At 43.6% G+C, this 27,596-nt stretch overlaps 1 protein-coding gene across 1 annotated transcript; it reads left to right on the forward strand.

The window, feature by feature from the left end:
* Positions 1-3,362: 3,362 nt before the first annotated feature.
* On the forward strand, positions 3,363-27,212 carry GARS (glycyl-tRNA synthetase; the record flags this gene model as incomplete). Its single annotated transcript, XM_010184073.1, has 16 exons — positions 3,363-3,464; positions 6,160-6,262; positions 7,387-7,528; positions 8,486-8,574; positions 9,971-10,047; positions 11,766-11,911; positions 12,906-13,055; positions 14,607-14,769; positions 15,630-15,794; positions 18,134-18,241; positions 18,770-18,915; positions 20,603-20,688; positions 22,893-23,002; positions 24,373-24,466; positions 25,338-25,528; positions 26,849-27,212. Coding segments are annotated over 16 exons (1,998 nt in total), but the record flags the coding sequence as incomplete, so codon positions are not given.
* Positions 27,213-27,596: the final 384 nt, after the last annotated feature.

A 27,596-nucleotide genomic window follows, 5' to 3' on the forward strand; every position in this document is an offset into this window, starting at 1 on the left:
CGAGTCCCGCCGGTTTGCGTGGGCTGTGCTCGGGGGGGCGGGGGGTTTGCCCGCCCTGCGGAGTGAATGCAGCGTTTCTCTTCAGCCCCACAGGGCTCTGCTTGCGACTCTCCGGGCACTGCAGTGGGCCTGTGATTTAGGGTCCCTGTGGGTTTGCCCGGGGTTTCTGGCCAGCGTCCTGTCCCATGGGTGCGGGGTCTGCAGGTGCTCCCCCCCGGGTGGGCCTTGCTCTGCCCCAGAGGAGGGGGTTGGCCACCCGTCAGGGGTTGCCGTGGGGTGCCCTCTCCCCTCCCTGTGTGTGTTGGGGCTGTCTTGCAGAACAGGATCTGTGCGTCAGTCGCTCTGGCTTTCCCCTCTCGGGCTTGCTGTGCCCTCTGTGCCCGAGCCAGGGCTGACTTTGTTGTGCTTTCAGGGCCCCACAGCTGGCTCTTCATCTTTCATTATAAAACAGTCCGCATAGGTTTTCTCATCCATGGAGTCAGACGATTATTTCCCTTTAGAGCAGTGTTTGTGCTGGGTTTTGGAGGTAAACTATATTCTTTAGAGTTGCATATTTGCCTGATGCAGTAAGAGACATGAATTTCTTCACACGCTTTCCATTTCATCATTCTTGCTTGTCTAGGTATGTAGCTGACTCCTATTAGCTGGGACTGCATCGTGTTCTCTTTCCATTTCCCTCACAGATGAAGCTGTTATCTTTAGTTTCTTTTTCACCTGAGAAGGATTTGGTTGTGGTTTTATTTCCTAAGTGAATCTTGATGGTGGTGCTCTTGCTGTGTGTGTTAATGGCAGTGGAGCCTGCTCCCAGCTCCTGAAAGTTCCCCTTCCTCCCTGCTTTAGCAGCAAGACCTGTGGGTGTGGGTTCCCCACATGCCTCCTTTAAGTGGCTGAATCCATAGTCTTCTGCTTAGTTGCACACATAGCTACGTGTGTGTCCTGTGTATTTATAGATTTGTGCGTGTGTTTTCCCATTAAATGAGTGGATTTATGGCCCTCTAATTATACCAGCACCAGCACTTCAATGGGTTTTTATTATGAATCATTGTACAGCATAATGCCTTGGCAGGAAAGATCCTTGTAAATAAAATTATGATCTCTAGAAGAAGCCAATTTGTTTATTTTGAAATCCTGTATCTTGGGTACTGTTATTTGCCTTTGAATTATCAATGTACCCCTTCTTCTGGCTGCCTGTGCAATTGAAGTGGGAGTCTGGGGTGCCAATGAAGTGTTTGTGGGTAAATTTTTGTAGCTGGCACCATGGATATTGTGTCGTACAGCTCACAGTAGGAATTCACTGAGATGTTTGCAGAAGAGGAAAAGGAGGGAGTAACAAGGATTGGGGTAGTTGACACCTTACGATGCAGGGTGTCCTGTCTATCAGCTTGTGGAGGAGCAGTTTAATTAAACCTGAGGGACTCTTAACCTATGGAGAGGGAGGTGAGCAGTGTATCTTCCTGCAGCAGTGCCTGATGCAATAAGCTGCCGTGATCCAGGGGTGGATCCCTCTCTGCTTTACTGGTCTATGGGACAAAGCTGCAGCAAAATTTGCCACATCGAGTGCTGCTGTGCACTCCTCCTCTGGGTTGGGCTCAAGATCGTAGCTTTAATTAGATTGAGTCCTGTCAGCAGACATAATTATTTGCTTCAGTTGTGCTTTTTTTTTCCCTCCTTGCTTATGTCCGAGTACTCTTTTACTTATAGATCAGGACAAACAGTTGCTGTATGCTGCTTTTAGATGCTCAGCAACGAGCAGGGTGGTAGCTCTGTTGACTCAGCAGCAGTAGCTGCTTTGCTGCTGCCTTGATGTTTTGCCACTGCCGACCCCCTCGCTCAACAAAGGCAATTTGGACTTACTACTTTAAAGGAAAAAAAAAAGATCAGATCCCTCCCTCTGCCACGTTACCCAGGAATGGCAGTTTGAAGTCCTCAGCCCCAGAGTGAAAGTTTCACATTTTGGTATAACTAGTTAACAGGAAGGAAAGAGCAGATCTGTGCTCTTCTTGTAGCTGACAGGGTTAAGGAGACTAACAGGATTCTTACTTTCCTTCCGTTTCTATGTGTGTGTTTGTTTTAATGCAGTCTTTTGAGTCTTCCTCCTTTTATTAATAAAATTAGCCTTTAAACCTTTTAGTCTGTGAAGTGTGTTTACCTTTTCTAATCTGATTACTGTATGGCCATCTGTGTATTCTCTTCAGTTTCTCATTTCTGTGTAACGTCAGAAATGCTCAGATTTTGTGAATTTTTATGAAAAAGTTCTTATTGTGGAAATGTTATAATCTTTTTGGTGTTTTTTTTCTTTTTGTATAATGGAGAAGTGCAAGATGCAAGAAAAATGGCGAGCTTGGAGCATCCCATTCTCAAAACATCCCACTTGAGAAGGCATAGCCATCTCTGTGCTTTTTCCTCCTGGGTCAGCTCCTTTGTCCTTCTCAGTAATTCAAAGCGTACCTTGGTTTTGGCAGAAGAAGAGTGGACTGATAGGAAAACTTAATTAACTTGTCTCCAGGAGCAAGCTGGGCATGGCTGCTGAGGATCATGTGCAGAAAAGCACACTGATGGATGTTCAGGGGTTGAGCACTCCCTGGGAGGAAAGGGGTGAATTGTGGTGGTTGATGTGCAGGGTGGTGGTTTGACCCGAGTCAAGACCTTGGTGTAAGCCCACGGCAGGGTTTTGCTGCTCTGAAATATTTAGGCTTTGTGGTTGGTGTTTTTTGTTGTTGTTATTATTATTACTAATTTTATTTTTTTCCCCACCCCATGTTTTCATAAAGTTACTGGACAGGTTTTAAAACCAGCAACAGTTTTTATGGATAATGCAACACCTTCTTTGCTTAGGTAGTAGGCTAAGAATGTCTGTCTTCTATGAGACCACCTTGTAAACATTTGTGTACTTACTGGCCAGTTTTGAACAGATGTGACAGAGGAAGAGAGGTCTAAAATGGCCATAAATCTTGAAGAAAAGGGAAGGGGTAGAAGGAAGAGAAGCCTTATTACTGAGAAAGAGAGCACAAAGCCTCTATTAACCATCTGAGAATCGATCTAGTGCATCCTCAAAGGCAGAAAGCTAGGATTTGTGGAAATCCGCTGTGAAGTGCTGCATACAGGAGTGTATTTGCACACTGAAATTTAGTAACACGTCTGGGATTTAACGATAGTGTTGGAGGGGTTGAATTTCTCTAATGATGTCTAGTTCTGCTAGCTCTCAAATGGATTTAAGTGTTTCTCACCTCTACCAATTGAAGCAGCCTCTTGAGACCTGTGTGGAGTGTGGGGAGGCAGGACAAAACCCTCCTTTTGGATTGCTGGGGGAGCTGAAAGAAGGAAAGTTCTCAATCTTTATCTTGTGTTTTGTTTCCTTCTAGGGAGAGCTGGTAAGGAAGCTGAAGGAAGAGAAAGCTCCCCAGGTGGATATAGACAAAGCTGTAGCAGAGCTCAAAGCTCGGAAGAGGGTCCTAGAAGCAAAGGTGAGTCTGGAAATTAAATTAGACTTCCACAGTTTTGTCTGAAAAGTCTTGAAATCTCAACTTCATTGGTTTTTTCATAGCGGGGTGGACTGTTTGAATCACTTCTGAAATGGTTTGCAAGTTTCTAACTAGTGGCAATTCCCTGCTTTATCTGCTACGCCAGTAGCTGTTAGCATTAGATCACAGCAAGTGACTGAATAAATATGAGTTCAGGTTGTTCGTAGTCAAAGCTGGAATTCATTGTATGTGTCGCTAATCTTCATTTACTGTATAGATTTTTTTGTGCACAGTGAGAGGTCATGCTGTTCACTGTAGTGAGTTTCATCTTCAGATTCTTTGTGCAGCAGTTGAATTCCCAGGCTGGCATAGAACATGTTTCTATAGAAAGCATTTTCTTTGCTACAGTTTAAACAAAGTTTTTGGAGATGTTTCAAATAGCCTATGGTTTTGCTCAGTCTTAAAGTGAGGGGTGTATTGAAATTGTGCCCTTTTTTTGGATGTGATTGTGCTCTGAAAAGTCTTTCTGCAAATGAAATGATGGAACTTCAAGTTTGTTTTGTCTTTAGATCAGTAAACAAGTCAAAATAAACTTCCTTATTCTGCAAGCATCCCTCCCCTTCTTTCCACTCTCAGACTCAAACAACAAAAAAAACTCCTGAAGCATAAAAACATTCAGGTGTACAAATTCATCCAGGAAACTGCGATGTTCTTTATAGAGTATATTTCATATAAAAATGATTGTAGTCGTGCTTTGGTGGTATGCTTAAAAATAAGTGAGTAAATAAATAAATAAATAAATACAACACTGCTTGCAACTGACTTACTGTGAGATTGTGAGTGTACCTGAATTGGAACCAATTGACCCAATTTGTCCTACAGAATCAGTGAGGCAAACGGTGCTCTGTGTCAGGTGTGGTGTGACGACTGCCTGTTTGCACACCTTTAACCCAAGTAAAAACATGTCATTTTTACTTAGTATTCAGTGTAGAACTGTGCTATGAAACCTGGATTGATAGCTAGGTCATCCTGGAGTAATTAATTTCTGAGTGTTTTCCCAATTCTGTTTCCCAGCCCTCTGAAGCTTGATGTGGAGAGGTGTAGCGAGGCAGGTTAGGAGTCTTGGTATCCCTGTGAGCCCCACCGTTCTGTAGGATGCAGAGTAGAGGCGTGTGTGCCAGTTACACAATTTGTGTGGGTTGTATCCCTGTCAGTGCAAGAATGACCTTGCAAACGCAGCGTCTGCCCTTGCGAGTGCAGCACTCCAGTACGGTCTTTCTCTCTCGACAGTTTCCAGCAATGCATCGCAGTCGCTCTCAACTTCTGCGGAAAGCAGCAGTGTGAATGCTCATTAGCTTTAGCAGCTGCTGCTACGGTTTTCAAGCCCTGTGATTCCTACTTAAAGATAGCAGAGTGGCTCTGAATGTGAAGCTTTGAACAGGGCAGAGCAGTTGAGTGTTTAAAATTCCTTGGCTTTATGTCCTCAAACCATATCTTAAGTCAGCAGAGGATTCTGCTTCTCTACAGGGTCTTTCTTCCCCTTGAAGGCTAACACATGCACTTTTCTGCCTTCTGTTTATGAATATATTTATATTTATGAATGTATGCCAGATAGAAGAAGCTGTTTCTTTGACTTCAACACCAGTTCATTACCTATTCTCTTTAGATAGTAAGAGAGGAGCTCTACAGAATTCTGTACCTGCTCCAGTTACTCCTGTGCTGCTGGTTGTTTCTCTGGTTATGTCTCTTGTGCACAGTTACTCCTTGGCTTATGCTGATTTGTGGGAGCAGCAGAGGTTCAGTGCTTTTGAAATGAAACTATTTATTTGTCTTTATAGATGCTCAAGAAAGAAAAGTTTGAAATGATTGGTCATACAATACTTTTTGTTACCAAAAGACTGTTCGAAATGATAGTGTTAGCCACTTAGGAGGATCTGAATTAATTTATTGAGCTTCTTGGCTTAACTCTGCTTTAATTATCAAAATGTCTTTGTTGAAGAAAAATCTTTCAAGTCTGATGACTTCCCTAATGAAGTTGGTTGCAAAAATCGTAAGTTTTCAGGTAAAATAATGGATGCTGTAAACCATAATTTAGTCAGGGCATTTAGGCACTCTGCAGCTACGTTTTCTGTGTGCATGGGGCCATGTTTGTGAAAGCGTACATTTTGCAGAGAGATATTCTTTGCACAAGTAGCTAAATACACAACTTTGGCAGAGCACAAGGTTGATGATGATGTTTGTAATCTTCATGGTAAAAATTCTTTCATGTGAGGGACATTTTATTGAAAGCTCCATATATACCGAGTGTCAGATGTTTTTAGTCAGAGCTAGGCACTTTAAGCTCTTTTTATAGTCTGGAGAGGGAAATAGGTCAGAAGAATTGCTTTAGAAATTGCCATTTCTCTCCACTGATTGCAGAGAAAGCTGAGGATAACCAGCTCAGTCTTGGCTGTGTGAATGTTGTGGCAGATGAGTCCACCTCGAGTGTGTAAAATGCTGCATTCAGACAATCGTGTTTGTCATCAACCACTTGAATCTCACTGTGACCATTCCTCTTTGGAAAATGAGCGTGTTGGCAGGGCACCTTTGCTTCAAAATGGTCTTTACAGCCTTTTGACTCATAGTGCTGAGTGGAGAGGATTTCTCCTCCTGCCAGAAACAGGAGATATTAACTGTTCTTGGTTTACATGAATTACAGGAGCTGGCCTTACAGCCCAAAGATGACATCGTGGACAGAGTTAAGATGGAAGACACCCTGAAAAGGAGGTTTTTCTATGATCAAGCATTTTCTATTTATGGAGGTATGAACTTGAAGAAATGTGCATTTTAATCCCTTTAGGCTAATGTTCTGGTCTTTCTGGCTTTGTGAAATGCTGGATTCTTGCAATGTTTTATTAATGCAATATAAAACAATAAAATTTTTTTTAAGCTGGCTTTAAACTTTCCTGCTTGAGTCTGTAAGCCTTTCAAACGTTCCTCCTTCCCAAAGTCTTTAGGTGGGGAGGGGGCTCAAATTTTGTCTTTTGCTTTCTGAATGTCAATGGCTGGGCTTTAGGACGCACATCCTGAGCATTACATGGTAGAAGATGGTTTCTTTGCAGAGGGGCAGGGTGTTTTGGTGTTAAAGGTGATGATCAGCTTATTTCCTTGTAACCATTCATCTCTATCTGAGCTTTCCTTGGCAAGATAATGCTCAAAACTGCCGTGAACTTTAGAACCTGTTACTTTAATGAACTTTGTCAATGAACTTTACTGAACAGACAAACAAATGTGGCTGTTAAACCTCTTCAGATAGCTGAGTTCAGGCAGCTTGGAGTGGATGGAGGCAGCACAGTGCCTGTACAGTTACTGCTTTTTCACCCAAGATATAAAAATAAATACTCTGGGTTGTTTTCTTGTGTTTTTACTTTTTATCTCTGTGCCTAAGCTGGTGATTGGCAGATGCATTTTGTTGCTGACAATAACATTGCTTTGGCACGTGCATTATCACTTCTGTATTCAGGTTCTTCCTTCAGATAGATTGCTCCCACGAAGCTCTCCACAAAATGTAATCCATTTGTGGGAGTGTGGCGTTTACAGCTGTTGATTGCAGGTATTTATCAGTTTCAGCTTCTGCCATTACCTGGTGCCCCAGTGCACTCTACAACTGAACTGTACTGGTCACGGTAGGGCAGTGTCTGTCTAGAGGCTTCATGGAGTTTACTTTCAGCGTTTATGTCAGGGTCTTTCTGTGAAAAGCTCTCTGCAGTGGGTCACACTCCATATTCTGTTTGGCACTGAGAAGCTGATGCTTCATGCTCAGAAAACGACCTCAGGCTTAAGCCAGCTGATGGAAACTCTGAGAAGGGAAGGCATTTCATTCAAACAATGCAGGTTCATACAATCTCGCACCTACCCCGTTTTTTTGACCTTTTTCTCTTTGCAGGTGTCAGTGGTCTGTATGACTTTGGACCTGTTGGGTGTGCATTGAAGAACAACATCATCCAGGCATGGAGACAGCACTTTATTCAGGAAGAGCAAATCCTGGAGATTGACTGTACCATGCTCACGCCAGAGCCCGTTCTGAAGTAAATATGGGTCTTTTTTTTTCTGCAGCATGCGATTTCTGGTCGTAGTTGCTTTTTGCAATCTTCTGTAAAATTACCTACGGGGATCTTGAGTCTGGGTCACCCAATTTCATACACCATTGCAGTACAAAATAATTAGATATCGGTGCACAGGTCAGTGTGAGAAGCTGTTGTTCCATAAATCAGGGAGAGCAATGGGACTTGTGTGTGAGTCTAGTGTCTTAATGTCTCCCAGCAGTACCATTAAGTAAGAAATTGGCATAATCCTTTTTTCTGAAAGAACAAGAAGTCAAGAAAAAGGATTAGATGACTTGGGACACCTGGGTCATGGTTTAGGACAGTGGCCAGGTTGCTTTACCATCCTTCCAATATCTCTGGAGGGATGGCAATATAATGTGTTAACTGAGCTCTGAATGCAGATGATGCTTCTGTAGCCCTGTGGATTGAAGCCCTCTTTTTATCCACAGATCAGGTAGAGAGACCACCTTCCAGGGTGAGAGCATAGTTCAGACTCCGGACCCTTTCACCTTCAGGGTTCTCCGCTAAGACTACCAACAGGTTTGCTAAATAAGTCAATAAGTCCATCTTTGGACTGAAAGTCTGAGTCCACTGCTTTACTTTGTTTGGGTCACAGCATTATGGACAGAAGTTTTCCTGGATCACTGGTGTAAAATAGTGGGAATCTGTCCACCTGAACCACTTGTTACTTCTCACAACTGCATCTACCTCTTGCTTTGATCACGAGATTTCAATACATTGATACTGTCTCACAGATCAGATTTTCTGAGATGGTACTGCTTAATGTGAAGCTATAATGTGAAGCGAGAGTGAGCCTGCAGTTTGGGCACATAGTTTGAAGGACTCCTCTTTGGTAATGGTCTGTCCCCTGGGATCACACAGCCCTGTGGCTGGCTGACGGAAGCTTTCATGTTCCTTTTTTTGTGTCATCTTTTCTAGGACTTCTGGCCACGTAGACAAGTTTGCTGACTTCATGGTGAAAGATGTCAAAAACGGGGAATGTTTTCGTGCTGATCATCTCTTGAAAGGTTTGGTTTTGTTCCAAGGCTAAGTGGGGATTTCTTGTGATGGTATAAAGTGAGGAAAGAGTATCTTTCTCAAGGAAGGTCTGTTTGTGTAGCCACTCTTTCAGACTTGTTTTTGTAGTTTATTAATTGTACCATACCAAATACCCTGTAAGTTCTCAGTTCCACACAAATGTGGTGGTGTCTTAAACGAGGTACAGGATTTCTAGTAAAAACAAAGTTGGGTCCCTTTTTGTAAAATCCTGTGTCATCAGGCCATAGAAAATTACTGTGTGGTCTAAGCTGAGGACTCCCTATATAACAAGGTTGCTGGTCTCTACTGTGTTCTGGTCTTGGTTTTCTGGAGTTTCAGCTGCTTTTTGTTCAGAGCTGCGAAATGATGTAATGATGACGTAAGGGGACAGAGCATGCTGTCCCCATGGAAAAGCCAGTTACATGGCAGCTGCTGACTTTCATACACCTTGTAACTCAGGAGGCTTTGGGGAATACTAGAGAGATTTCAGGCATTTCTTAGCTGTGCAAAGTCATCACACTTCTTCCTAGTTATTGATTAAAATTTGTTTAATAAAATACACAAAAAAGTCACATGAAAGACTCTCAGAAATAAGAAACCTATTTGAAAACTTATTCATGTACAACTCCACTGTGAAAGGAATGACTGTTCTGCTCTAGATTTAAGTGGGTTGTGCTCTCTAGTTTTCTAGCCTTTTCCTTGAAAGTTAAGTATGTAGAACAATATATGTTGGGATTAAAGCTGTTTTCATAATATTCAATTAGAATTTTCATTTGATTCAAAAAAACCCAGAGGCCCATCTAACCTTTGCATACTGAAGAAGTATGTCCATCTCTTCTGCAGCCCATAGCTGGGGAACAGCCACCTGCTGTTACTGGCACTAAAAAGTCATTTCACTTTTGTCAAATGAGAGTGGGAAAGCTCAGCATCGCTGCCTGCCTTTGTATCATGGAGGATGTTGTGCTTTGAAGTGGAATGCAGTCTAACCCTGCTGCACCAAGTCAGTACGTGCCTCTGAGCGCATTTGGATAAAATTAGCCTTGCTGGCTCAGGATCAGACGTTGCTTTTAATTTCCAGTCTGTATAGAAGGAAAATAAGGAGAAAGCGACTACAAAGTCATTGCTTGGATTTAGAGGAATGAGTATTGGAAAGAAATTAGATAAGGAGTTGTTGTTTTTCCTGTGGTATGCCAGTACAGCAAACTGGTGCAGCTTATCAGCTGTAGATCAGCGTTGCACTCATGACATAAGTGCAGTTACACTGATAGACACTAGCAAGACAACTGGTGGAGGTACACTGGAGGATCCTCCTGATTATCTAGCTTTAGGTTGGGGTCAGTGATGGGGTTGCGGTATAAACTCACTGCATACTTCTCTTGCTTACAGCTCACCTGCAGAAGCTTATGTCTGACAAGAAGTGCACAGCAGAGAAAAAGGCAGAAATGGAAAATGTTCTAACGCAGGTAGGTGCCTGCGTGGGCAGGTGAATGCTTCAGGGATGTGTGTGTAACAGCAGAGTTGTGATGCACCAAGTCCAGAGGCAGTGTCCCTTCTGTGTCTTTAAAGATGCTCAGAAAGCTTTACCTCAGAGATACTTGTACACTGTGCGTGCTCCTAAATACTGAAAACATACTGGTTAACAAGTACTATAAACTTGCTGGTTAATCGCATCTCCCTTCTGTTCTTTTGGAGAGTTACTGCTGTTATAATATTGCCTTGAATGTTGGGTTCATAGGACTGATGCTCTGTTCTTAGAGCTGGTCTGCTCCCTTCCACTTCACACCCAATTTCTTCTGAGTCCCGCATTTACCTTTGTAAATCCCTCACTGTGGGATTATGATACAAAGGAACAGAGACAGATGAGAAATTTTGTCAGGGTTTTCATAGCACTGAATTGGTGTGTTTTAAAGTTGTCTCAGCTTTGAAGCACTTGAGATTTGTTCCTCTTCTCTCCAGCACCCTGCACAGACTTTTTCCTGTGTTTACTGTGAGAATAGTTGGTGCTCCAGGCTGACATTCCTGAGCAGCTGTACAGACATTTGCCTTTATATTTTTATTTGTTTTTCTTACTTTGTTTTTAATGTTGTGGTTTTTTCTTTCTCATGACTTTTGAGGTAAATACTTCCAGAGTCATGCATAGAATTAATATTTTCTTCCAGAAAGAGCAACTTACGAGCAACTGTCATCAGGTTTTCCACACAACACTGAACTTTGACAATCCTTTAGGGGAATCCCTCTACTAATAAACACTTTTTGTCTTCTTTCTTGAGTTTCCTCTGATATATGAAGGATCATGAGAATTAATGCTAGAAGCAGCTCATTGAATTTTAAACTTGAGTGTTAAATCAAATATTCAGTATAGATTCTTTATGAGACTTATGTCTGGAAACTACATCTAAATATATGCGTATGCAAAAGCCTAGTACATAAAATAATGCCAGAAATTGTGGCTTTTGGGCGGTGAGGTTTTGCAGTTAGATCTGTGCTTCTACTACTGCTCGATTCCCATCTTCCAGAGAAAGGAGAAGGTAAGGTCCTGGAAGGGGCTGACATTATCCCATTTGTGGAAGCATCCAGTCATTACCAAACTGTTTTCAGAGCAAATAGAAAATCTGTCACCAGGAATCCCTGTGCTGCAGATTTGCTCTATTTAACTAAAATGCAGAACAGCTCTACAAGAGAGCATCTGATGCATAGCTTGAATATTGTGTTTCATGCAGTGGAAGAAAGAGAAATGAATGCAGACAAAGCACTGCAGAAATTTTAGCTTGCTTCTCTCTCGTTGCTGTGGTTTTTTTCCTTCACAACACACTGCTCCCCAGGTTTTAGCTGGAACTGTTCACAAGAAGCTACTGGTGGGTGGTGATGCAGTCCTGATGACTTTTCTTCTGCGTTACACCCACTCTTATGCTCAGTGCTTGTTTTTCTATCTAGACTTCAGACTTTCTATGGTATGACTGAGTTGTGGACCTATATTACTAAAATGGGTTTGCAGATGTGCAGTGTGTTGTTCTATCATCGGTTCAAACTTCAGCTTGCTCGAAAATTTAGGTTAAAAGGGAATGTTTTGGGTGGATGATTCAGAGCTGTGGATCTTACTCAGTAACAGATTAAAAGAATGTGATTAATTCCTGTTATCTTGTCTAGTAATTAAAATAATTCTCCTTTGTTTTGACACTAGTTGGACAATTATGGCCAACAAGAACTTGCTGATCTCTTTGTGAACTACAGCGTGAAGTCACCCATCACTGGGAATGACCTCTCCCCTCCTGTTTCTTTCAATCTCATGTTCAAGACCTCCATTGGGCCTGGAGGAAACATGCCTGGGTAGGTATTAATCTCATTCTGCTGACACTCTCCCTTCTTTGTATTCTGTGTCACTTGAAATAAAAGTGAAGTCTGAGAAGGACTGAAATACCCAATTTCTTCTTGAGTAGCCTTCCCCTGCCTTTCAGTTCCAGTCTTCTCTGGCAGCGTAGCATTCCTAGTATTCTTGGTAAAATGTAGGATAAAGAAGGAGCTGATGCAGAATCACAAAAATACAAATACAAATAGACTGGATCACAGCTATGCCTTTGCTGGTCGGATTTGTTTCCATAAAGCCAGTTAATGTGTGTCCCCAGTTGTCGGCGACATCATGGCTGTGGAGAACCTGCTTCAGTGTACCAGTTTCAGGATGAAGTTACTTAGCAGGCTGATCCAGTGGTAGCATCATTTACTAGGTGTTTGTAGTTTGTGTGTGAAAATGTGGAGGCTGTTGTCTTGAATTGGGGTCTCTAAAACTAAAACTGAAACTCATATTGAAGAGCAGAGAGTATGATTCTTGCATATGCTCTGGGATGGGATCAGAGATCCGTGTCATACATGTTCTCCAGTGTAGTACATGAAATAGTCTGTGTAGGGGGTATTACCCATGGAAATCTCGAATCACTGTGGGGGTTGTAGGGGCCTCACACTAAAGCTGTTTCACAGTTCATGTCACAGCAGAGGCATAGTCATGGTTTGCCTGCAGAATCCTCGCTTGTAAGCAGCCTGGTACAGCTCAGGCCGACATAGGAAAGGCAAAGAGGGTACATAGCAAGCAGCCAAGTCATCCAGTTTACTTTTGGGACTAACTATGGAGTGCTGTGTTTGGGCTGCAGCTGATGTTTGTTTGTTCCCCCCACCCAGTCAATAGCTTCATTGTTTTGTGTCTGGAGTTAAAGGACTCAAGAGAAAAAGCACCACCTTTAAGCTTTGTAGTAACTGTGCTTTTCTCTTCTTGCTGCTTTCCCCGCCCTTTTTATCTTCCTGGTTTTACCTCTCCCCCATCTCCTTTCAGCTATCTGAGGCCAGAAACTGCACAGGGAATATTCCTCAACTTCAAACGTCTTCTGGAGTTTAACCAAGGCAAACTGCCTTTTGCTGCTGCCCAGATTGGAAATTCCTTCAGAAATGAAATCTCACCCCGCTCCGGCCTTATCAGAGTGAGGTACTGCACGTTTCCTCTTTCAGCAGAAGGGTACCAGGGAGCAGGTGGCAGCTCCCTTTTGTTCTAGCATTTGTACATGATTGTTTAACTGCAGTGCTTTCTCCCAGAGGACTCCTAATGATGTGCCTGTGAGTGTGAGGGTTCAGGAGTTAAAGTTTTCACTACAGAATTCTGTCTTAGCCTGGCTCTGAAATAGCTGTTGTATTAGAAGCACCTAGATTGAAAAATTTTATTAACAAAACCTGGCTTCCATCATCATCTAAAAGAAACATAATAAAGGTAGCTGTGCTCTCTACAGGACACAACTTTACTTGTTCATGTGTGTAATTAGGTTCATGTGATTTACTTTAAAATTAAAATCTGGAATGAAAATGCAATTGACCTTGCAGCAGTGTTTCCTTGTCTCGGTTCTGCAGATTCTGCAGTTCTGCAATAAATTGCATTCAAAAATTCTGATTATCAGGAGATAACCTGACTTGAGACATGTGCTTGTGTCTCACTATCAGTGAAGCAGGAAAGCTTAGGGTTTTTGAGAATTAATTTGAAAACTTTGTCAGGGTAAAAATGATTATTGCATTTCAGCAAGGGTAAGCTCTGTATTTTAACTGAACTATTTTGAACAGAAGTCTTTTCCATGTGATTTGGTGCAGGAGCACAGTCAGTGTGGTTCTGCTGTACACACAGGCAGTATGTGTTGTAAACTTGGTAACCGATGCATTTGGTGTCATAAATGTCACTGGGAGGCAGTGGCTTTGTTAGCACTAAAGAAACTCTTTGGAGTCTTCTCAGTCCTCCCGTTCTCTCTGGCACATCTGGAAATGAGAACTTTTCTCATTGAAATGCATTTTCAGTCAGATATAAATTATATGCTTGTGGCACATTTATTGGAGACCGTGTTATTATGGTATCATAGCAAATTGCATCCTGATGCCTGCGATTTAAAGTTAATGATTACCTAGAGCTTTTTTAGAGGTTCTTGATAATAAGGTAATTCAATGTAAAGTGATTTCCAGCAAGAAGACTAAGAATCAATGTATGAGTATAGATTATTAAAGTCAAGCTCTTAGAAGAGAATGTACACCGTTGCTCTGTGTAGCAATATCATTATCTTCAAGAAATTCTTTACCTGGCTATTTTGGGCACCTCTGATATGAGCTAAGGCTACTGAATTAATCAGTGGATTAGTCTTCATTGACCCCATAGGAAATACATACTTCTAATATGGGCATTTCAGCAGTCTGGAAAAGCTCCAGAGAACTTCTGGAAGTATTTCCAAAGGTGGTATCCTCTGCTCTGAATCACAGTGGTGATACCCATGGCCTGGAGATCTCCAGATGAATTTGTAGAAAGTTTTATTAGGAATTTGAAGGTGAAGCTAAACCCAGTGTTGAGACTGGTTCATGTTCCAGTCTGTACATTGCCTTGGCTCTGGGTTTGCATGTGTTTTTAAACTGCTGACTTGCTTGTGAGTGGATAAAGTGTAATCATTTATTAGAAGGGCTGTGGCTATCACATAAAATATTTAATACATGTGGTTCGTGTTTCTTTTAGGGAATTCACCATGGCAGAAATTGAGCACTTTGTGGATCCCAGTGAGAAAAATCACCCCAAGTTTCAGAATGTGGCAGATCTCAACATCCTCCTGTACTCTTCCAAGGCCCAGGTCAGTGGGCAGTCTGCCCACATCATGCGGCTGGGAGATGCTGTCCAACAGGTAATGTTCCTCTTGCAAGCACATGGAGCTTGCTCTTTTGAATATTGCTCTGAAGGCTGTTACAAACTGTGTGTTGGTGCCAGCTGGGGTTTGCTCCCAGATTTAAGAGTCAGTTCTCTTCAGTGGATCAGCGTGATTGAGATCCAAGTGTGGTCCTTGTTATCAGTAATGAAAGGCTGCAGGTGGTGGAGGTTAAGCTTCACACTTAGCTAATGGGAGAGGAATGGTAAGGAATACTGATATCTGCCAAACGCTCAGCAGTGGCTGGGAATCTAATACTCAGCTGCTGGCCTGCACACTGGGGTTTCACTACCTGATTATCCATGCAGACAGATTATGAATGAATAGGTTTGCTAACCTCCTCCACCTCACCCCCTAAAAACCCCAAATAAAAAAACCTACCAAAACACTGCCCCTCTCAAAACCTAAACAACAAAAAAACCCAAACCAAAATGAACAACAAAATGAATACCACCCCGTGTTGTATTGCTACTGTGAACTGTAGGGTACGGCTGTTAGGAGGTTCTGAGTTCCCTGAGTTCCCATAACTGCAGTTCCCATGCACTGTTGTAATACCAGTGACTGCTCTGTTGCATACAGCTGGGTATTTTCAAGTAGATAGTCTTCAGAGAGAGTTAGTGATGACTTCTAGAGTAATAATAACTTCTTATTTTGTCCAAATGGAGATACTGCCAGTGAAAAGATGCAGTAGTTTCAGGGGAGTACTTTATCACAAGCAGCTGCAAGAAGTCGTGTCTGTAACATGTCAGGTTGTCTGCAGAAGTACAGCAAATCACGACTTTGCTTCCTTAGGAATTAATGTCTATGTGGTTTTTTTTTCTTCCTGCTTTCCTTTCCAGGGTGTGATCAATAACTCCGTTCTCGGTTACTTCATTGGCAGAATCTACCTCTTCCTTACAAAGGTCGGTGTATCCCCGGAGAAGCTGCGCTTCCGACAGCATATGGAGAATGAGATGGCTCATTACGCTTGTGACTGCTGGGATGCAGAGTCCAAAACATCGTATGTAAGTGGCAAAGCAGAACAGCAAGTGGCACTCGCTGTCAGATCTGTTGATAGTGCAGGAAAGGGCTCCAGTTTATTTCTTGTTTTTTTTTAAAAACTAGGACTATGAGTCTGATATTTCTGTCCAGTCCCACGTTGGTATGAACACACTTTGCAGTGGAAATATTCTGTATCCAAGACTGAAGGAGCAGGTCGGCTCCCTGCAGTGGACTTGCACAATGTTTATGAACTGTTCGTGCTTCTTTGTAGATTCATGCTTCAGACTCTTTTGCTGGAGCCCGAAGTTTCCTGCAGACTTTTCACTGGTTGAGTTTCATGTAGAATTAAAGGAAACCAACGCCTGGGGCTTTTCAATGATTGTAACCCCTGTAACAGCAGTGGGGAAGGATTTGTTTTGCTGGAGGTGTTTTTCCAGGGCAGATTCCTTCCTGCTTGAATGCTTGCTCTTCCTTTCCCACTTCCAAGCTGTGAGAAATAAGTTCACTCCTGCCAGTTCAGGCAGCTGGGGCTGGGAGAAAAATTTCCCAAGGATTTTTTTCTATCTTCCTGAAGACCTTTTCAGTTCAGGCTTTGCTGAGTGCTTTGTTTTTCTCTTGTATTGTTGGTCAGATCTTTGAAGAATGTGTCATTTTTGTTCTTTCAGATAAACCAGCAGTAGGTAGCTAAAGGAAAGGCACTTAGACTCGTCTTAGATTTTCTTGGAGAGCTTTCAGCTTCTTCAGTCTCAGCCAAATATATCACTTGGAATGATAGTTTCAAAAGAAATGTCTTGGAAGATGTAGTAACTAGAATGTATTGATTATGAAGTCATTTCCCACTTCAAGAGTACAGAATCTACTTTTTGGGATGAATCTGAGTTTAAAAAAAAAAAAAGTTGTTTCAGTGTTTTTCCCTTACGTGTAGTAAAGCACATGTTCTTCTGCCTGGTTAGCCTTTCCCAGGAGCTTCTTGTTTTGTTTTGTTTGTTGTTTTGTTGGGGGTTTTTTCCTCTCCTTTTAAGGAGCTGAAGCACACTGATCACTAGTGAGATTTCATTACAGCCACTTAGAGGAATAGGAGCCAGGAAAATTCTACCCAACTTAAGATGAGACACAAAAAAATCCTGCAGTTTGGATGAGTGATTTGTCTTCACATAGAAAAGCCTTGTAGAAATGACTGAAGGAATGGCTTCCTCTGAATGTAGATAGCTGACGACCATAATTCATGGCCTCTTTTCCCAGCCAGCCCCAAGCAAGATGGACATGGGGCCACACCATGTAAATAAGATTAATAAACTTTGCAGGGCTTGTCATGGATCAGGACAAGGCTCACAGAGCCGTATGTCCAACAGCTGAACCCAGAAATGAAGACACCAGTCCCATGACAAAACCACCTTGTGAGCTAAACTCACGCTTTGGTTTGTCACTTAACTCTGACCAGAATATGTTTATACCAACTTGCAGCACTCGGAAGTAGGAAGTTAACTGCTGATGGAGTAAGCTGAAAAATCCATTTTGTAAAGTTACTACATGAAGCTGTGTTTTGTGTTTTCTGAGAAGTGGCTGCAGTAACCTAATAGTTTAATTTGTCTAAAAATTCCCCAAGATGTTGTGGAACACCATGATTTTTCAAGCACAGGGATTTCTTCTGTTCACATACTTTTTCTGACACCCTGCTATATCACTGCAGACTGGAAAACCACGCAGTATCTGGCTGCCTGTATGTCCATCCTGATGTGACAGAGTGAATGGCAAGCAACTGATGTGCCTTTTCTTATGCAGGATTGTCTTTAAGAAAATCCAGATGGTGATTGTATTTGCTGCGAGTGTTAAAAGGCTTCATCCAGTTCCATGTGTGTGAATGGTGTTTTGAGTTTCCTCCTTGCCATACACTGAGATGTTTAAAGAAGTGCTTCCCTCGCCTGTGATCTGTATCTTACAGCTCATAAGCTGAGCTTTTGGCCATTCTGTGGCTGGTTGCCTGCTGCCTATTCCGTATTTATAGAGCAGTAAAGCCCCAAAGGCATGATGTCTCGTGTGCCTGTAGCATGTGAGTGCTGGGACTGTGTGCTCTGGCCCCAGCCCCGAGCTATTGGCATGGCGCTGTGTTCTGCCAAGCCATGTGGAAAACCTGGCCCTGAACGCAGGCACTGGTTAGATAACTGATCGTTTCCTCTGGAAACAAATGAAATCATTCAAATGAAGGAGCAACTGGTGAGTGAGGGCTGCTTGGTGTAACAGAGCTAATTATGTAGAAAAAACAGTCATGGGAGCAGGGAGGGCTTAAGGGCGAATAAACATATTTGATGGTTAAGTGGACAAAAAAGTGAGTTGGTGAAAGCTTCCACTTTTGTTTTTTCAGGGTTGGATTGAGATCGTTGGCTGTGCTGATCGTTCCTGCTATGACCTCTCCTGCCATGCCCGCGCCACCAAAGTTCCTCTTATAGCTGAGAAGCCTCTCAAAGAACCTATATCCTTTCAGAATAAACAGACTCCCTTGAAGTGAGAAGTGGTTTGACAGTGATATGCTGTGCAGCTCTTACTTTAAGTTTCATCTGTAAATTTAACAGGGAAACCTAGAGCTACGGACCAGCATGACTTTGGGAAGTCACCTGCAAAGAACTGAGCATGTGGGTGACTTGACTTAAGTGGGCGAAGGGGATTTACTGTTATGCTTGGATTTTTTCTAGATTAACGCTGGGCTCTATTTTGACTGTGAAGCCCAATTCAAGTGTGAACATGAGGTTGCTATACCAGGTTACTCCATGTCATTCTATGGCTCTTCTGCTGGCTGTACTTGTAAGGAAAGTTGTTGTATTTCAAAATCTGTGATCTTCTGCCTTTCAGTATTTTTTTTATTGTTCTTTTCCTCTCTTGGAGTGAAGTTCCTTAATCAGAGCAGAGAAGATTTCCTTGTGTTGTGTAGCAATTGGCTTTAGCATAGTGAAAGAACGAGGCCCTGCTTTCTGTCATCTCAAACTCCTTAACTGCCACATACAGAACAGTCAACATTGTTCAGTTTGAGGCAAATAAGGGAGCCATTGGCAAAGCTTACAAGAAGGACGCGAAGGTGGTGATGGAATACCTTTCCATGTGTGACGAGTGTTACATCACGGAGATGGAGCAGCTGCTCAATGAGAAAGGGTGAGCTGGCTGTGTGTGTGTGGTGCCCTTCTCTGACACTTCTGATGGGTGCTGCTGTTTTAATTTGAACCACCTGAAGAGCAGTCTGGATCATCTGAAATGTTTCAGTCATTGCTGGTCATCCATCAACACTTCTCTTGATGTATGCACATAAATGTGTACTCATGGTATTCAAATACTTGTTTATTTGTGCTGGAATGAGCTCCTGGCTTTAGTAGGAAGATCCCATAAGAGAGACACCTCAGTGAAATGGGAAGTGTTTATCAGCTTCCCTGCTCTGGGTTGAGAGTTGGCCAGGACTGGGCAGATGGCTTTTAACTTAATTTTAAAATTAATCAAATAACTATGTGAGTGATGGAACAAAATAATCACTTAAATGAGAACCAACACTTGTGTAAGTATAGGATACTGTTTATTGATATACTTTAGGACCTCTCACAGCCTTTGACTTACTGGGCAGCAGTTTGAATGTTTTTTCTCAACCTCTCATCGTGTATTCCTAACACATGCAGAAACTGGAACTGTCAGAGATCTCTACAGTTGTCAGATTTGGCTGAAGCAGGCAAACAGCTGTATTAGTTATTAGAGGGTTGATGGTGCAATACTAAAAATATAAACTTCATTTCCTGCTGGAAATGGTACAAGGTGTAGGATCAATGAGTACGTTGTAGAATGGTAACGTTTACATCTTTTTTTTAACATTTTCTTCAACCAAAAGAAGTGAACTAAGTCCATCCAGAATCCCACTGAAATGATTCAATGGATGAATTATAAGCAATATCCTGGGTTTGACTTGATGGTGGACTGCACATCATAGCTGTGTTTAAAATCAGCCTCCAGTTGTAGCTGCTTTCATAGTAAAGCCTTCATAAACTTCAGTATTGGGCCGAAATGCAGGTGATTAGCAGGTGCTTTGCTTAAACATGTTTTTGTTTTGCCAATCCGAATGCTTCAGCAAGGAGGGCACTGTTGCTGAGTACATGTTGACAGTGTCAGTGGGTTAGACCTGCTTGTCATATAACCATGTTTGTATAAATCCATGATGCGAAGCACTCGGGTTTACAGCAGCAATTTTCTGTTAGGATGCATAATAATAAAGACATTTGCTTCCTGTAAGTGAGGAAGGTCAATACAGCCCAGGTTTTCCTCTGCAAGGAGTGTTGTGCGCCCGTTGAAGTTACCAAGGAGCGAGAGAAAGTTGTTAAAGACTATAATATCAAAAGCTTTAGAAATAAGCAATAAATAACTGTGCTGTATCCTCCCCTTTGTTTGGTATCTGTGCAAATGCATGGTACCTGCCGACACAATTCAGTTTTCATGAGGAGTCCGTGCACTGAGCAAGATACAAGGTCTGCAGCAAGTGCCTGTTTTGTGTGTTTCCCTTTTTTATCTTCTGATGTACATGCTTCATCCTGAGAGTCTTCTGTTTCCTAGTTGAGTTTGCTTCAGGCTGTTAACCATGACTAAATTCACAGTGATCATGAAAATGGTTGCTTTTAATGTCCATGTAGTAATTTTAGCATTAACGTATATTTCTTTTAGTAGGTATGCCACATTTCTTTGATCTCTGGGTCTTGCCCTGGCTTCTGTCGTCCCACACTTAAAGTCAACCATTGGATGCAATTAAGGAAATATAACATGTTTGTTTATTGCTATAGTTTTTAAGTGACTTCTTTTGCCTTTGCAGGGAATTCACTGTTGAAACTGAAGGGAAAACTTTTAAATTAACAAAGGACATGGTTACTGTGAAGAGATTTCAGAAAACATTACATGGTAAATTTTTCTCTTTCTTGTTTCATCATCAAAACCAAGAGACAGATCAGGATACACTTTGAATGTGAACTTTTAGTTGGATTGTCCTGTTAGTATCGTACCATAGAATCACAGCATGGTTTGTGTTGGAAGGGACCTTAAAGCTCATCCAGTCCAACCCCTGCCATGGGCAGGGACACCTCCACCAGCCCAGGCTGCTCCAAGCCCTGTCCAACCTGGCCATGAACACAGCCAGGGAGGGGGCATCCACAGCTTCCCTGGGCAACCTGGGCCAGGGCCTCACCACCCTCACAGTGAAGAATTTCTTCCTAACATCCAGTCTAAATCTCCCCTCTTCCAGTTAAAAACCATTCCCCTCGTTCTTGTAAAAAGTCCCTTCCCAGTTTCCCTGTAGGACCCCTTAAGGAACTGGAAAACTGCAGTAATGTCCCCTGTGGCATAAGAACTGTGGCAGTTTAAGAGGAGCTGGAAGGCTTTTGCGCAGCAGTGGGATTCCAGTGACCCTTGATGCAGGCCTGTCTGCCTGCTTCTCACCTGGTCTGTCAGTAACCCATTTAATAGACTTTGGGCAGTGTATTATATTAATCCCGCTTTAGTTGCGTATTCTGGGATTTATAAGGTCCCACGTGGAGCTAAAAACCAGCTGCTGTGGTGATGGAGGAGCTGGGGAAGGTGCACCACCTTTGGCAGCTTTCATGTTCAAGTCCATTGCAATGCAGCAGATGGGTTGTGGCAGTCTGTTGGTAGCGCTATGGGCAGATCTCTGTGCTCAGAGCTCCTGTTGTCACTCTGCTGCCTCAGAGCCAAGGCTTGTGGCATTTGCCAGCTCATCAGGCTGCTGTCCTGACCAGACTCTAAGCTGACAGGTCCAGTCAGTTCCTCTGGTAGCCGATAATCACATCAGCTTTGGCCAGCGGCTGCATCTCCACAGAGCTTTTATCCTGATGTGGGAAATGGGGCTAGAAGATAGCTTTCGAAACTGCATGGATTTAGTTCCTCAAAGAAGTCTTGTCTTTCCAGCCAGCTCTGTAACCGCCTCACCCAAGGTCGTTTGGGAAGTCTTTGACAGAGCTGGAGACTGAGGTAGATTTTTCCCCAGTTCATACTGTAACTACTGGATCATCCTGCACTAGGTTGGGAACATTATAAATGCTCCTAGGAAAGAGAAGAGAAACTTGTAGCATGTGCAGATTGTATTTATAACTGCAGATCCTCAACCCTTGAGGTGTCCAGGTGTCTTTCAGTCAGCACATGCTGCTGCTGTGCCAGGCTTTGCTTTGTCACAACTTCAAAGAAGGAATCAGAGTTGCAGCTGCTGGCTGTTGTAGTATTGCTGGGGGCCAGCAGGTAGAACGCCAGTTGCTGGAATTTCTTTAATTTCATACATTTGACAGTTTGGCTGCTGTCTGCAAGCAGGAGGCAAAGCCTATGGTTTACCCCCTCTCTTGTCTTGAAAACTGGTTGGTCAGCACACAGAGAAAACAAGACCATCCTTTTGGAAGGTAAAGTCCCACCCCAGGTGCTTAATTGAGGAGGATTTGTTCTCTAGGCACAGAGAGTGGGAGGCGAGTCAGGGTGCAGCACTGGAGAACTGGATGCTACCCTTGATTTTCCAAAGCAGCTGATGCCTGTTGATTCTTCTCCAGTTGCTGTCTGAGCTTTTTCTGAAAAGCTGCTCTGTCTGAGCGGGGCAGCTGCCCATTGAGCTCCTTTCATACACAGAGGGAGAAGGAGGAAAAAGCCTCTTTGACAGACGGGCAATAAGAACTGGGGAGAGTGACGGGTGTATAATAATGTAGCACATCACGTCTTCCAAGAATTTTTGCAAACACTGACTGGTTGATCCTTGTTCTTTCCTGCTCTCATGATGCATTGCAGGGGGCATGGAGAACAGGGAGTTTGGACGTTGTGAAGTGGAAGAGGGTTTATCTGTGTGGGTGCAAGTTGTGCTGTGCTGTTCGCTCTCGGGGCCAGAGAAGGAGCTCTGACTTGTTACTTACAGCCTAAATACCTTCTGTACATGGGCTAAGTCCAAATCTCTACTTCAAGTATTTGTATTTAGAGCAGAAATGTTTAATCTTTTATTTCCATGTACTCAGCTACTTGTAATCAGAACTTCTGAGCAGAAAGGCAGCTGCAGAAAACACTTCTTTTCTGTGTATAAATTCTTTTTTAATGATGATGTGCGTTCTTTTGTGTTCCAGTGGAAGAAATCATCCCAAATGTAATTGAGCCCTCATTTGGTATTGGGAGGATCATGTACACAGTGTTTGAACACACATTCCACATCCGAGAAGGAGACGAGCAGAGAACGGTGAGCTTTCCTGTGACTGGGCCTCAGCTTAAACCCAGCTGCAAGCATTTGCCTTTCCCTGACAGCCAAGGCAAGGACTAAAATAAGCCTGCACAATACACAGTGGAGATGGGAAAGCCCAGGTGGGCTCTTGAATTGCTGGTTTTGCCAGTGTATGTGTCACTCATGTGCACTGAGAGCATTCTGGGGCTGTGTGTGCGTGAGGCTCTCACTGTATTACTGGAAAGGGGGTGAGAAATTCCTCCTTCTGGATTCGCCCTTGGCAACGTCCCATCACTCCAAGAAAGGCATCTCTTCAGTGTTTTGTTTCCTCTCTCCTCATTGCTTTTCCTGGAGTCAGAGTTGTGTTCTGTGCAGCAAGATGGACAATAGACCGGCTGTCTCCTCAGTCCCCCATGAACTGAAATCTTCTCTGATTCTGGGTACCCCTAAAATCTTGGCCTGAAACTTTGCTGTAGCAGAGGCCAGAGGGAAGTGTGTGTTACAGAGCACCAGCTTGTTCCAGCCAGTGCCCAAACTGCGCTGCTTTGCACCGTTGCTGGTTGCCCATGGGAAGCTGGCTGTAACCTTGATGCTGGTTCCTGTTCATTGTTGCTGGCTGCCAGACCGTGCTTATAGAAGAGAAAAATGACAGTGCTCCTTAGTGTCTCTGGTTGACACAGGGTGTGATGTGGTTCTGAGTGGGGGAAGTGGGATTCAGGAGCCCAGAGTTAGGACATAGTTGACTTTCAATCACAAACTGCTCATGAAATCTAAAATACTGGACTTGCCTTCCTTCTAGTACCCATTTACTGTGTAGCCTGGGGGGCTCTGTATTGTGGTACATCTCAATTGCATTACTTCTGTACCCTTACAGGCCTTGCTGTTTGTCAGGAAATATGAGGTTTTTCCCCTCTTTTGACACATTTTTCTTCTCTGAGGGTGTCTGTGGAGGGTTCTGAAAACCTTTTGGCTGCATACACTCCATGTGTGTGTGGAGTCTGTGGGAATCAAGCAGGGAGGGAGATGATTGTGAGAACTCTTCCCTTCAAACTGCACATAGGAGTAAATCTCCTGGAAAGACCTCTCTACCCTTCACTTTTCTGTAATCCAAATGGGGTTCACTTTGTTCAGGAAGAGCTCTTGTAGCCCTATTTTGGTGGGAGGAAATGTTTGGCTGTCAGGAGGGAAGGGGGGAGTGGAGGACAGCTGGAGAAAATCAACCTTGCTTCAGCAGTGTGAGGTGTTACTGCTGGAGCCCTGAATGCTGATGTCTTACAGAAAACAGCTATTTCTCTCCCTCCAACCCCAGTCTGAGCTTATTCTCACCTCTAAGAATCTGGCCTAACCATTACACTTGTGTTTATTTCTGCTTTTTCTTTTTTCCTCAGTTCTTCAGCTTCCCGGCTGTTGTAGCGCCGTTCAAGTGCTCCGTTCTTCCTCTAAGCCAGAATCAGGAATTCATGCCCTTCGTCAAGGAATTGTGTAAGTGGCTCCAATGGGGATATGCACTGGGAAGAGAGGTTTCTTCTTCAGTGCTGTAGGGAGAAAACAGCATTGGGATCACACGGCTCTAATTTGTGTAAAGGTCAAACTAAAACAGCTGAGTTGGCTGCTATCAGTCAGCTTTGGGTATCTATCAGACTCTTCAGTCTAGCCTCAAAAAATCCAGCTCCCTGCCCTTCCTGCAATGTCAAAGGTTTATTCTTTTCCTTCTGTGACAAAAATAAATCTTTCCTGCTGCTTAGGAGAAGCTGTCAGGAGCAGTGGGCTTTTTTGTTTATTTTGGGGTTTGTTTTTTCTAATAAAGGTCTTTTATTGCTCTTGTTGGCCAGCTGATTTATTGAATTGGTCCCAGAGCTGCTGAGCCTCCATGTGTTCTGTCAAAATGCTCTCTGGTACCATCTAAAAGTGAGTAAGTGAAGGATAGGAGCATGGGCTGCATGTCAGACAGTGCCTTTTGCTTTGCTGTCGGCATCAGTTCTGCTCTGGACCTCGCCTTTGCATGCTGGACATGTAAGGCTGGCGTGTTTTTGAGCAAAAGCAGACCCATGGGACTGTAATCACAGTTGAAGAAGTCAGTGACTTTGCTCTTTGGGTGAGATTCGAGTGATGTGATATGGAGAGCTGTGAGAGGAGGAGTGTACCTGTGGGATGGGATTGAGCTTGTAGTCTTGGCAGGGACTGGAATGTGAGATCTTCTGTCAAAATAAAAATGAGGGCTTCTGATGTTGCTTGAAACCAGAACGCATCGTGCCTTGGTTCAGGTAGTGCCATGAGGATGTGGGAGGCCACTGTTAGGATGTTCCCTGCTGAGTAGGTAACGAGTCCTGGTGATCCCCTCTGTTTCTTGCAGCTGAAGCACTTACCAGGAACGGCATCTCCCACAAGGTGGACGATTCCTCCGGATCCATCGGCCGGCGCTATGCCAGGACTGACGAGATTGGCGTGGCCTTCGGCATCACGATCGACTTCGACACCGTTAACCGGACACCTCACACCGCCACCCTGAGAGACCGCGACTCCATGCGCCAGATCCGAGCCGAGGTAAAGGCTGTGGCTGCTGACAGAGCCAAATGGTTTCTTAGGTGCTCAGGAAGAGCATTAGCTGCTATTTCTGATCCAGCAGTGAATCAGAACTGACTGGTCTATGTGAGAGCTGCCTCCAGCTCTTGTAGGCAATTCAGCTATTCTGAGAAATCCCCAGGGAAGAGATACTGGTCAAACAGAAGATGCCAGCCCTGCTGCTAAAGCAAGGAGAGGCGCTTGTTTTCCTGGGATGCAGAGGTGTTGACCTTACTTGAAAGCCACACTTTGTGCTGATTGCACTGCTCTTTAGGTGCTGCTTTCAGAGTGCAGGCTGCTGAGTAAATGAAAGCCAGAGCTCTGAGTCCACAGGCACCAAAAGGCATAAGATCTTTGCCTACTGCAAGCTGGCTGGCAGAGCACAACACACATGTAATTCCTTAAAGCTTCTTGACCGTGTTGCTTGTGCAGCACCAGTGAAGCTGATGAATCTGCCCTAAGCTTGCTGTGATAGTACAGCCATAATAGACTGGAACAGCAAAGCTCCCCATGGTGGTCTCATTGCCTGTGAGCAAAACCTGCTCAGAGCTGCGGATGTGCCTTCTCAGCACCTCTGTCGTGGCCTTATCCCCCTGGCCTGCACCAGGAACGCATTTTGGCTGCTGGAGGAGGAGGAGTCAGTACTGATCCGCAAGGCTGAATTGTTCGTGCTCTTTACAGAAGCACCTGCACTGCTTGGGGCTGCAGAGCTGGCTGTGGTCTGGTGCGATGTCACAGGCAGTGCCAGCTCCTCAGGGCACCCATCTGTCACTGCGTCACCTGGATGTCCTCTCGCTGCTGAGCAGCAGAGATGGGACTTTGTTACCCTTCAATTTCTGCAAATTTTCCAGTTTCTGTAGCCCATCCTTCCCACCATGCCAGTGTGCTATGAGGAGCAAAGAAAAGGCAATTGGCAGCTTCTTTTATGCTGATCTTAGAGCAAAAAGGGCCTGGATAAATCCTGGCTTACAACATCTTTTGAATGCGTGTATTATTTTCTTTCCCTTCCACAACTGTAACATAACTGCACCAGGGATGAACCCCGCTGTGATCCACCACAGTGACAGTTGTATTTCTCTTATGGGTGGTCACCCTGCGTAACTGAGCAGTCTGCTGAGGTGACACAGACTGTCATTTAAGATGTTCTCCTAGTTAATGGCTTTTCTCCCCAAAAAATGGTCTTGCAGGCAGATACTTTGTGCCTGTTCTGTTGCTGATGTAAAAATTACCCCTAAGCATCCAGCAAAGCAACTTGATTCTGATGGCTTCACGTTTTATGTGTCTTTGTGACTTTTCCTGCAGATCTCTGAACTTCCTGCCATCATTCGTGACCTGGCAAACGGTTACCTAACCTGGGCTGACGTCGAGGCAAAGTATCCACAATTTGAGGGACAAGAGACTGGCAAAAAGGACACAATAGAGGAATAAAGAAAAGGACCTGAAGTAAAATCCCATCAAATGTCCACTTTTTACTGTTCATGTTAATATGAAATAAACTTATCATGTATTATTCAAAGCTGCATTGTTTGTGCACACAGGGACTATTTGTTTTTTGTTTTGTTTTGTTTTTCCTCAATTGCTGCCCGAATTTAACTTTAAAAACTGAGATAACTGCAGTCCAAGTTAAAGGTGAATAAAAACACCATTATGTATGCCTGCTTCTCTGTGTTTATGTAGCCTTGTACTTTCTTAAAAAAATGTCTTTTCACTTCTGCTTATGGCTGAGGGTGTTACAGGTTCATTACAGCCCTTCAGGAAGGCAGGGACCATCCACCCTTTCTGGGTTCAGATCACCTCAGACTCCTGTGTAAGATGGTGCTATTTGCTTGGCCTCGTGTTTATGAAGGTATGATCATGGTGTCAGTCCTCCTTTCTCCACTGCACAGTGCTTCGAGCAGATACCTTAACAGCTGGGTTCAGTGCTGTCCTTTGGCTGCAGGTGTTTAATACCTGTTTCTGCAGAATGGAGAGTATTTGCATGCAGGAGAACAGAGAGGAGGTAGAAAATCCTGCTCCAGTTCTTGCTCTTGCTTGGCAGGGTTGGTTTGCT

The sequence above is a fragment of the Mesitornis unicolor genome, unplaced genomic scaffold (assembly GCF_000695765.1).
Source record: "Mesitornis unicolor isolate BGI_N332 unplaced genomic scaffold, ASM69576v1 scaffold3615, whole genome shotgun sequence".
NCBI classification, from domain to species: domain Eukaryota; kingdom Metazoa; phylum Chordata; class Aves; order Mesitornithiformes; family Mesitornithidae; genus Mesitornis; species Mesitornis unicolor.